Raw genomic sequence first — 11,494 nt, forward strand, 5'->3', positions numbered from 1 at the left:
ATTGAGAGAGATATATATAGATAGACACAGACAGATGAATCTCTGAGTTTGGATTTCTGGGTCATAGGATGAATTTCAGGTAAAACCATATGATCCAGAATTTACATGCATTGTTCTTTGCTAATAAAGTGATATTCTATGATTCTAAATGACTGCATAATCCTTCAAAGGAGAAATTAAATAATCTTTAATAAGTATGGGTTCAGTACCAGAAATGTCAGCTTAGAAAATCATTTTGATTCATATATTATAATTCTTTTTATAATACTATCTACTAGATATGTTGTATGTTACATATGGAGATTTTGAAGCTTAGATTAAAAAAAAAAACTGCTATCCTTTCATCATTCTGGGTGTGACAAATGGTGTCTGAGATGCGTTTCAAGTCTGACCACAGTAAATGATGTGACACGACAGGTCCAGTCTAACAATTTCCAGGAAGCCCGACTTTACCCTCAGCTGAGCCCTCACACCCACCTAGATACAGAGTAAGAAGAGCGTCTGTGCGTCTCCTTTCCTCGCTGCGGTCAGCTTATGAACACGAACTGGGCCCCATTTCACAACATCCTGTGTACTTGTCAACTCTGTTGGGTCACCGTGCAGCAGGAGCAGCACCATGTCCCCTGCAGTCATCAGCCTCGCATGTCTTGGTGAGTCCCAGAAGGGGTCGAAGAGAGGGAACGCATGGTGGAAATATTGGCCTGGGAGGCTGGGTCTCCCCATAGCAGAACATTCCCATGGGGACAAAGCAGACCTGATAGTGAAGCTCAAGCCAGGTGGGGGGAGTGGGAGGCCGGGTCTTCTATGGAGATGGACAATCCATCGTGAGTCTTTCTTTCCAGGGTTCTTTTTCAGCCAGAGGCTCTGGGCACAAGTGGGTGAGTCCTTTTCCCAAAACTTGGGCTGCCATCCACTCAGAATAAGAGAATTCCTGCAATAGGAAAGCAGACGGTACAGGAGGTTGGGTGATGGTTTGACTGTGGGAGGATTTGTGGGTGAATCTCTTGTGAACTAGAAGGTAGGGGACCCAGGGAAACCCTAGTCCCAGTTTTGGTCCAGAGACCCTCACTACACCCCCTTGGCTGAGCCAGGCTCTAAAGCCATCTGGAGGATACTGCTTCTCAGACCTGGGGGGTCTAGGAGAAACTGTTGCTGTCTCTAGATCAGAGTTGGCAAGCAGTGCCAGGAACAACAGACTGTCTGAGGTTGGGACAACTACTCGAGCTCCCCAACACACCCACGAGTGTAGGAGCCCCAGGCAGCTGCCACTGATGTTCTCAGCAGAGGGGAGAGATCCCCATGCCAGGACCCCTGGAATTCCAGCACATTCCGACAAGGCTCTGTCATGTAATCTGCTTCATGGGTTTGCTGATGTTGGCATACACTTAGGTCATTACTCTTCTGTTCAGCATCTCCTTTGTCTTCTTTTACATAACTGACTTACATTACTAACACCTAGGAAGAGCCCACAGTTCAGCACTCACCCAGACTCTCAGCTGACATGTGTGTTGTAGGAGAGGCCTACATGTCTGTGTGGCATGAGGAGTCTTTGTGTGGTGTCGGCATGGTGGGTTTGGAAAGGAGCCATGGAGACTTGGAAAGAAGGGAGGCCTCTGAGTCAAGGGAGGGGAAACAAATGCTGTGCCTCCTCCTCCCCCAGGTGGTCAGAACAAGCCCTTCCTCTCTGCCTGGCCAAGCCCCATGGTTCCTCAAGGACAGCATGTGACTCTTCATTGTCGCTCCCATCACAAGTTTGAAATATTCAGACTGTACAAGGACAATAACATCTTCATCTCCAAGCTACACAGCACAATATCACAAAATGGTGTCTTCATTGGCCCTGTAACCCCAGAACATGCAGGGACTTACAGATGTCGTGGATCCTACCGTGCTTCCCCCTCTGTGTGGTCAGCACCCAGTGACCCCCTGGTGATTGTGGTCACAGGTCAGAGAACACTGTCCCAATCTTTCTAATGTCAGATTTCCTGATGGGAGTGTTAGTCAAGTCCAATTAGAACAACGGGAATGGCTCCAAGTATTGTAGATGAAAGGGCATTTCATGAAGGTGGGCAGAATAATGGCCCCCCAATGATGTCTATATCATAACACTCCACGTCTATGAATAGTCCAAGGGCAATTAAGGTTGAGTATGGAATTAAGGTTATTAAGCAGTGGCCCTGACATGGGGAGATTATCCTGGATTATCCAGGTGAACTTAGTGTAATAACAAAGTAGAAGGACTCAGGAGAATGAGCTTCAGAGTCATGCTGCCTGAGAGAGTCCACCAGCCACTGCTAGCCCTGATGATGGAGGAAGGAGTCACAAGACAGGGAATACAGGCTGCCCCCAGGAGCCAGAAAAGGCTCAAGTTCGAATTCTGCCCTTCAGCCTCCAGAAGGAACCCAGTCCTGTCAACCCCTTCCTTGATCCTAGCCCATAAGACCCATGTTGGCAGAGAGGGACCGGGACATGCAGACAGAAAAGGACACAGAGGAGAAGGAGACAGACTGACACAGGGCACCCTCAGTCATTTCAGATCCCAGGGAATGGGGTGAGGCAGGGTGGCTCCTTCTCAATTTATAACATCTATGTTCTTAGGAGTCTACAGGAAACCTTCCTTGTTAGCCCAGGCGGGTCCCCCGGTGAAATCAAGAGGGAACGTGACCTTGGTCTGTTGCTCAGAGATCCTGTTTGAAAGCTTCATTCTTCACAGAGAGGGGGTATCCAAGGACCCCTTGTACCGTGCTGGTCGGCATCATCATGGGGGCTCCTGTGCTAACTTTTCCGTGGGTCCTGTGACAGCCGCCCATGCAGGGACCTACAGGTGCTTTGGTTCTCTCTATCGCTCCTCCCATGTGTGGTCTGCCCCCAGTGATCCCTTGGACATCGTGATGACAGGTGAGACTGTCCAGACCTGTCCCCATCCTCTTGGAGACAGAGATAAGACCTGGAAGCCCCATGTGGTGAAGAAAGAGATGAATGTGGGTTTTTATGAAGAGAGGCAGCCTTGGCAAGAGCTACACCAAGAGAGACAATGACAGAAGAGAAACAGTAGAAATTGCTTGTTAGAGGGGGCAGAGGCAGAGAGTCAGTAATGGAGACAAAGAGCAAAGGGACAGAGAGAGTCGGGTACACCCCCATCAGAGACAGGGTGCCCTTCCACCCTGAGTTTGTTCAGAGACCTGGGACAGATTAGAATGTGGTTTCCAGTTAAAGTCCATGCCCTTTTCTCTACCAGGTGAACCCAAAGACACACCATGTATGTGACCAAGTTTCAGGGCCAGGCTGGCCTGTCTCAGGCTGGTGACCGAGGGGCCCTGGGTCCTCACCGCATGTGGCACCCACAGATGCCGCATGCACTCTCACACGCCTTCATCCCATGTCGTTGAGCCACAATAGGCCCCAGGAAACCATGCTCCCAGGTGGAGCAGCCAGAACCAGCCCCTGTGTGTGGTGTGTTTTACGGGTTCCCAAAGCTGATTCTCAGGCCTATGTTGAAGGTCACCCAGGATGTTACAGGATTATTGAGGTCAAAGCCTACAGAGATGCAATCAGAGAGAAAGTAGAGTCGATGTGTGTCAATGTACGTAGAAAGTCTGTGTAAATAGACCAGAAATGCATGTGTGCATGTGAACACACACACAGAATGGAGGGACGACAGAGAAAGACAGACGGATAGACAGACAGACACTGCCTTGGAGGCACAAAACACAAAAGAAAGAAAAAGGAAATAGAAAGATGGAGAATGCAAATAAAAACCCTAAAGGACTGAGACCAGAGAGTGGGGCACACACCCTGTGTGTCTGTCTGTCCTGTAGTCACAGTGGACCCTCCGTCTGCACAGCTGGAACCAGAGAGAGGAAACACCATGACCCCCACCCTCACAGCCCTGCTCTGTCTTGATGAGATCTGAGAAGGGGAGGGGACATCCTAGTCTGGAGGGTCCCACCCCACAGCCAGTCCCTGGTCTGTAGGAGATCCCAGGCGCAGGAGGCTCAAGGGGAGAAGGGGATCTGCCAAGATTTGGGGCAAACCTCTCACAGGGACTCTCTTCCAGGGCTGAGTGTGGATCCCAGGACCAAAGCACAGGCAGGTGAGTCTTTCCCCAGGGGTCCCAGTCCCAACTCCTCACTGGGGACAGGGGTCACCCACCAGGCAGCAGGGGATAGAGAACAGCAGCTCTGGGCTGACTGAGGGGAGTGTCTGGGGGTTTGGAGCTGAGCTAGGACTTGGGGGGTGGGGAAGTTCTGTGTCCCAGCCTCTGTTTCCTTCCAGGGACCCTCCCCAAACCCACCATCTGGGCTGACCCAGGCTCTGTGAGGCCTTGTGGGACTGGTGTGACCATCTGGTGTCAGGGGTGCCTGGAGGCCCAGGAGTACCACCTGCATAAAGAGGGAAAGTTAGAGACCATGGACAGACAGAAGCCACTAGAGCCCAGGGACAAGGCCAAATTCTCCATCACACACATGACAGATGTACATGCAGGAAGATACCGCTGTGACTATCTCAGTCCCACTGGCTGGTCAGAGCTCAGTGACCCCCTGGAGCTGGTGGTGGTGACAGGTGCGAGCCCACTCAGGGTCCCAGAACCAGACTCTGCCCTCAGGAAGGAGGTGGGCTCTCAGGTGTCTCCCTCTCACAGCCCAGCCTGGGATAATGTGGGGGTCTGAGCCCCGTTTCACATGTGCCCCTCCTCCTCTCCTAGGATCCCAGGGCAAACCCAGCCTCTCAGCCTGCCCAGCCCTGTTGTGACCTCAGGAGGGAACATGACCCTCTAGTGGGGCACAAAGAGAAAGATGATGTGGGGTGGGTGACAGAGATCCCAGAAGAGGACTGAGGACAGAGAAACAGAGCAGATCATAGAAACCAAGGTGATGGAGATAGATGATAGATAGGGAAATGATGATGATGATGATAGATGATAGGTAGATAGATAGATAGATAATAGACTGATAGATCATGATAGATGATAGATAGATAGAAGACAGATTGATAGATGATAGATAGATAGATAGATAATAGATAAATAGATAGGTGATAGATTGATAGATGATAGATAGATAGATGATAGATAATAGATTGATAGGTGATCGATAGATTGATAGATGATAGATACATAGATAAATAGGTGATAGATTGATAAGTGATAGATGATAGAGATGATAGATAATAGATGATGATATAGATGATAGATAGAGAGGTGATAGATAGATGATAGAAAGATACATAGATAGATAGGTGATTGATAGATAGATAATGCAGAAAGACAAAGACAAGGTGGAATGAGAGTCTCATAATTAAAGTAAAAGGCATCTCAAACCAACAGATCCCAGGAGAGGCAGAGAGAGTAAGGCAGCACAAAAGGGAAAAAGGATAGGAGGGGGGCAAGCACAAGAGTAGGAGAGGTGAACATGAGGGGACACAGTGGGCCTTGGGCTCTGGGAACAGGGGAGAGAATTCTCAGTCCAGGTGTGAAGGACACTATGAGCAAGGAAGAGCCTCTCTGTACTGAACCACCTCCCCTTCCTCCAGGTCTACAAGAGAAACCTTCTCTCTGGGCCCAGCCAGGCACCATGGTGAGGACAGGAGAGAACGTGACCTTGTCCTGCTGCTCAGAGAGGTCCTTTGATGTGTACCATCTATCCAGAGATGAGCAGCCCCATGAGTGCTGGCTCGCTAAGGGGCAGAAGCATGGCAGTGCAACCCAGGCTGACTTCCCTCTGGGTCCCGCACACCCAGCCCTCGGCGGGACCTACAGATGCCACGGCTCCTTCAACACCTCTCCTTATGAGTGGTCAGGCCCGAGTGACCCACTGTACCTTTCTGTCACAGGTGAGGAAGTCCAGAACCTGCTCTGTGTCCAGTGATTCAGGATGATTTGAAGGCCTATGAGAGGGGCATCCTTCTGGTACTAGGGGGATGCTTAGGAGTTCTGGGGAGATGGAAGCATAGATAGAGACAAGGAGGGAGAGACTGAGGACTCACCTCCAACATCCTCCTGCATGGCTTGTGTGGTGACCCAAACTGGGGATCTGTGTCCCCAGAAAGATGGAAAGAGGTCAGGGCAAACCCAGGATCAGGAGATAAGAGGCCCAGTTTAGGGATATCAGATGTTGCATTGGCCCATCACCATTCCCCACTTCCCAGCAGCCCTTCCTCACCTCTCGCCCACAAAGTGCTCTCCCAGGTGGTATGAGTGTCTTTACCACAAGATGGAGAAGCCTCCTCTGTAGTAGAGGCCCTTTTTGTCATCAACCTCTCCCATCTCCTCTCAGCAGCTTGAAGCCCCAGGAAGTCAAGGCCCCAGAGATTCTGGGGAGGGGTTCTAGGAGCTCCCACGAGCTCAGTGTTAGATGATGAAGAGCTTCAGTGGGTAGAAGACAGTCAGTTCCACTTCTCCACCTCTCTCCTGGCTTGTTTTTTATGAAACTCTTCAAGTAGTTGTCTCCCATCCACAAAACTAACCTCCAAAACTGGTAAGTAAACGGTGCCTTTTATCCCTGTTTGTGGAAACCTGACGGAGAGAAGCCTTGGGTTTGAGTGTTGGCTCAGCCACCTTCCAGTTCCGTGACCTTGGGCTGATTACCTTCCCTCTCTGATCACCAGACTCTACGACAGCAGAAGGGTCTGGGTCAGCACAGGGCCAGTGAGGACTCTTAACCTCTAATTTTCTGCAGCAGAGACCTCCTCTAGGAGAGGAGGGTGAGAATAAACCTGATCTCCTGGCTGGGAACAATGCCGGGCTTACTCTGTCCCCATTCCTAAGTGGAGATAAGATTTGTGGGGACTTGAGGGCAGGGGGAAGGAAGAGAGCATTTGGTGAGGGGCAGGAAGTGCTTAGAGAAGTTCCATTTGCCAAGAAATTAGCTCTTGTCTGTCAAGCTGCAACCGTGATGTACCCAGTAGAGGGAGAGAGAACTGAGAATGCAGTCTACCACCCAAATTATGATTGCCTCATTTATTCATTCAAGCACTGCTCCACTATACATCCTTGTGCTGGATATGTGCTTTGTATCCATTTTCTGTTGCTGCTATAACAAATCTCTACATGCTCAGTGCATGAAAACAACACAGTTTTTTAAATAATCTTACAGTTGTGTAGGTCATAGATCTGAAATGGTCTAGTGGGGCTGGAACCAAGATGGCAGGACACTGGGTGCTGCCTGTATTTGCTTCTATTAGATCCATTTCTTCCTACAGGTAACCCCAGACACCAGCAAGTTCTGGCTGTGCCCTTAGTGGTCATCGTCTTCCTCGCCATCCTTCTTTTCTTCCTCACTCGTCAGTGGTGCCCTCCCAAAGAGGGTGAGTCTTGGGAAGTAGAGGCCAGTGCCTGTCTGGGGAAGAGTGGGGGAGCAGGGGGACCTCTGCGTGCAGGCTGACTCCTGGTTCAAAGCAGGAGCCACAGAGGTTGGGCTTTCTAGAGAGAACCTCCATGCCCCCATCCTCATCAACGGAATGGAAATAGGGAGACATGAAGGAGATACATCTTTGAACTTCAGAGAGGTAGAATTTCTGACTCTACTTTGTGGCAGTAATTCCAGGCCTTTGCTGCACCTCTCTGTGCTTTGGTATCTGTATCTATAAAATGAGAATCTTCCAAGTTTTTGATGACTTCCATTCGTTGCAGATGCTCCTATAATGAACAGAGAGCCTGAAGTGGACAGAATGCTGAGCAGGGAGGTAGGTTGTCCTCGGCTCACCCTCTTCAGGGCCATCTCATCTCCTCTGAATCCCCCGAGTTTGTGCTCATCCTCTTAACCATTTCCTGTCATGCAGGACCCTCAAGCAGAAGGCCCACAGGAAGTGACATACACACAGTTGGATCATTGCATTTTCATGCAGAAAAACACCACTCCCACTTCCCAGAGGCCTGGGGAACCCTTGCATTATGACAGTGTGTACATGGAACTCTCAACAGGCTGAGACCAATCAAGGCATGAATTTTATGCCCCAAGAACCCACAAGAAGACCCTGAGGAGGCTCTCCATGGATGCCATAGCACTTTCTGAACACCCCTCCCCAACAACAGCTGGAATCAGAAGACAGAAGTCTTCATCTTCCTCTCATCCTAAGAAGGAATAACAATATCAAAACCCCCTAGAAAACCCTCCATCCCTTCTAGGATACTATTAGGATGATTCAGACATTTCCAATATTGTCCACAAAACCACCTTTCCTTCTCAAGAGTAAGTTCAGACTTGTGTTGCTATGTTACATAAACAAATAAATCTATCTATCATCAGTCATGTTTCTTCCTAGCTATTATTGAGTTTCATCTACATGGAATCACGTAGTATGCATTTTTGTGACTGACTTCTTTCATTCAACATTGTATGTTTGAAATTTTTTTCTTTTTTTTAAATTTCTTTTCAGTGTAACAGAATTCATTGTTTATGCACCACACCCAGTGCTCCATGCAATACATGCCCTCCATAATACCCACCACCTGGCTCCCCCAACCTCCGCCCCCCCCGCCCCTTCAAAACCCTCAGATTATTTTTCAGAGTCCATAGTCTCTCATGGTTCATCTCCCCCTCCAATTTCCCTCAACTCCCTTCTCCTCTCCGTCTCCCCATGTCCTCCATGTTATTTCTTATGCTCCACAAATAAGTGAAACCATAGGATAATTGACTCTCTCTGCTTGACTTATTTCACTCAGCATAATCTTTTCCAGTCCCATCCATGTTGCTACAAAAGTTGGGTATTCATCCTTTCTGATGGAGGCATAATACTCCACCGTGTATATGGACCACATATTCCTTATCCATTCATCCGTTGAAGGGCATCTTGGTTCTTTCCACAGTTTGGCAACTGTGGCCATTATAAACATTGGGGTACAGATGGCCCTTCTTTTCACTACATCTGTATCTTTGGAGTAAATGCCCAGTAGTGCAATTGCAGGGTCATAGGGAAGCTCGATTTTTAATTTCTTCAGGAATCTCCACACTGTTCTCCAAAGTGGCTGCACCGACTTGCATTCCCACCAACAGTGTAAGAGGGTTCCCCTTTCTCCACATCCTCTCCAACACACGTTGTTTCCTGTCTTGCTAATTTTGGCCATTCTTTTTTTTTAAGATTTTATTTATTTATTTGACAGACAGAGATCACAAGCAGGCAGAGAGGCAGGCAGAGAGAGAGAGGAGGAAGCAGGTTCCCTGCCAAGCAGAGAGCCCGATGCGGGGCTCGATCCCAGGACCCTGGGATTATGACCTGAGCCAAAGGTAGAGGCTTTAACCCACTGAGCCACCCAATCGCCCCTGATTTTGGCCATTCTAACTGGTGTAAGGTGGTATCTCAATGTCATTTTTATTTGAATCTCCCTGATGGCTAGTGATGATGAACACTTTTTCATGTGTCTGATAGCCATTTGTATGTCTTCATTGGAGAAGTGTCTGTTCATGTCTTTTGCCCATTTTTTGACATGATTATCTGTTTTATGTGTGTTGAGTTTGAGGAGTTCTTTAGAGATCCTGGATATCAACCTTTTGTCTGTACTGTCATTTGCAAATATCTTCTCCCATTCCGTGGGTTGCCTCTTTGTTTTGTTGACTGTTTCATTTGCTGTGCCAAAGTTTTTGATCTTGATGAAGTCCCAGAAGTTCATTTTCACTTTTGTTTCTTTTGCCTTTGGAGACATATCTTGAAAGAAGTTGCTGTGGCTGATATCGAAGAGGTTACTGCCTATGTTCTCCTCTAGAATTCTGATGGATTCCTGTCTAAGGTTGAGGTCTTTTATCCATTTCGAGTTTATCTTTGTGTACAGTATAAGAGAATGGTCGAGTTTCATTCTTCTACATATAGCTGTCCAGTTTTCCCAGCACCATTTATTGAAGAGACTGTCTTTTTTCCACTGTATTTTTTTCCTGCTTTGTTGAAGATTATTTGACCATAGAGTTGAGGGTCCATATCTGGGCTCTCTATTCTGTTCCACCGGTCTATGCTTGAAATTTAATCCTATCTATGCATGTAAGAGAAGTGTCTTCCCTCCTGTGTAGGAATCCATTGTGCGACTATGTCACAGTTATGTATCTAGTCATGGTGAGTCTCTCAAACTCATGTTTTAAATTTCTTGCCCTCCTTCATCCTTCTAGAGTCATCTGGATAGATCTACCCATTACTACTGGAATCTGGGAAGCCATACTGGGGGCAGGTCCAAGCATCCTCAAGTGAAAGACACCTGGAAACTCTGGTTGGTTGCCAGAGAGCACCTGGCTGGTGTCCCCAGCATGGGGACTGGCTCTCTCCCACCACCTCTGCAGCTCCCACTTCAGGGCACATTAAAGGGTCCCATGCACACAATGTCTCAACTCAGTATAGATGATTGCCCCCAAGGCTCAATCAAGGAGATCCAGTAGGAGCAGGTGGATCTATCTGGATGATTCTGGAAAAACAAAGCAGTGTAAGAAATTAAGACATCTGAGTTTGGGGGGCTCATTAGAACATAGGTCTAACAATATTTTGGATGCAGAATTAGCATCAAAATTAGTGAACATCTTTATTAGTGAACAACAGTGAAAATGATAGGTGTCTTTGTGGCAATGACAGGAATTCACACCTTTTTGAGCACCTGTTTAATTAAATGTGCTTTACATATGTTTCCTTGATCAATCTTTATGTGAAATCTGTCAGAACTCCTTGTTATCACCACTTTGCAAAGTAGGGAAATTCAAAGAGATTAAGTGTCTTGTCAAAGAGAAGATGTGTCTTGCCAAAGGCCACACAACACAGCACAGTTGTTGACCATCATGGGGCCCCAAAGAGAAGACCCCTGAGCCCATCCATACCACCGCCTGTAAACAAAAGTCACACCTTGGATTTAGGGGATTGTCCCAGATATGGACTTTAAAACACACTTGAATTTAGAACCAGGTATGGCCTTGGACTTGGCTCAAAAAATTTCCAGGAAGTCAGTTAATTTTGTTCATCACACATTGTGGGGAAACGGCTATAATTAGAAAGGAAGTTTTTCAGCTTCCTCTCTTGTCATCAGTTTGTAGAGGGACCTGAACAGTGATGACAGGGCCTGACAGACTGCACCCAGGGTACGGATCAATTCTCTGGGACTCCTGGTTTCTGCACAACATAAGTGTACAATAGCCAGGGAAGGAAAACAAGCATATTAGATCTTAGTGATATCTCCAAGGGGAAACATGGTGGAGTTACCTGGAATTCCCCAGACATCAGGGCATGCATGAACCCATAATGATCACATGGACAACCGAGGTTTTCTGCAACCCCAGCCTAGATGTGGCTTTTTGAACAGAGTTTCAGCATGGATGCTAGGGTTAAGGCAAGAGTTTGGAAGAGAGGTTAAGTGTCCATGTAGCTTCTCATGAAGTGTTACAAATTAATGTGAGAAGGTGAGTTTTTCCTCCAGACTACAGTGTCTTCCTCCTTGGCAGAGAAGCAAGAGATTCCTTCAGGGTAGTTGGGAGGAAAAAACAGGGTGTTTAGGATAGGTTTGATTCTGGGAGGAACTTGTTGAGACCTC

General features: G+C 47.7%; 1 protein-coding gene across 2 annotated transcripts; it reads left to right on the forward strand.

Annotated features, from left to right (window-relative positions):
- The first annotated feature begins 517 nt into the window (after positions 1-517).
- LOC123930861 (putative killer cell immunoglobulin-like receptor like protein KIR3DP1) lies at positions 518-8,236 on the forward strand. Of its 2 annotated transcripts, XM_045987291.1 has the most exons (9): positions 518-650; positions 843-878; positions 1,661-1,945; positions 2,599-2,898; positions 4,058-4,093; positions 5,533-5,832; positions 7,201-7,305; positions 7,631-7,683; positions 7,780-8,236. In XM_045987291.1, exons 1-9 carry the CDS (start codon positions 617-619, stop codon positions 7,924-7,926), a joined length of 1,296 nt encoding a protein of 431 aa, XP_045843247.1. In that variant the 5' UTR covers positions 518-616; the 3' UTR covers positions 7,927-8,236. The 2 variants fall into 2 exon arrangements, with proteins under 2 accessions (XP_045843247.1, XP_045843248.1); XM_045987292.1 differs by lacking the exon at positions 843-878.
- The last annotated feature ends 3,258 nt before the right edge of the window (positions 8,237-11,494 follow it).

Source organism: Meles meles, chromosome 19, assembly GCF_922984935.1.
Source record: "Meles meles chromosome 19, mMelMel3.1 paternal haplotype, whole genome shotgun sequence".
In the NCBI taxonomy this organism is placed as follows: domain Eukaryota; kingdom Metazoa; phylum Chordata; class Mammalia; order Carnivora; family Mustelidae; genus Meles; species Meles meles.

What these genes read in the sequence shown, in the direction of transcription:
- LOC123930861 (XM_045987291.1), top strand. Translation starts at nt 617, where the DNA reads ATGTCCCCTGCAGTCATCAGCCTCGCATGTCTTG. An exon ending in CTTGGACATCGTGATGACAG is followed by an intron (nt 2,899 to 4,057) that starts GTGAGACTGTCC and finishes ACTCTCTTCCAG; the next exon opens with GGCTGAGTGTGGATCCCAGG. An exon ending in ACTGTACCTTTCTGTCACAG is followed by an intron (nt 5,833 to 7,200) that starts GTGAGGAAGTCC and finishes TTCTTCCTACAG; the next exon opens with GTAACCCCAGACACCAGCAA.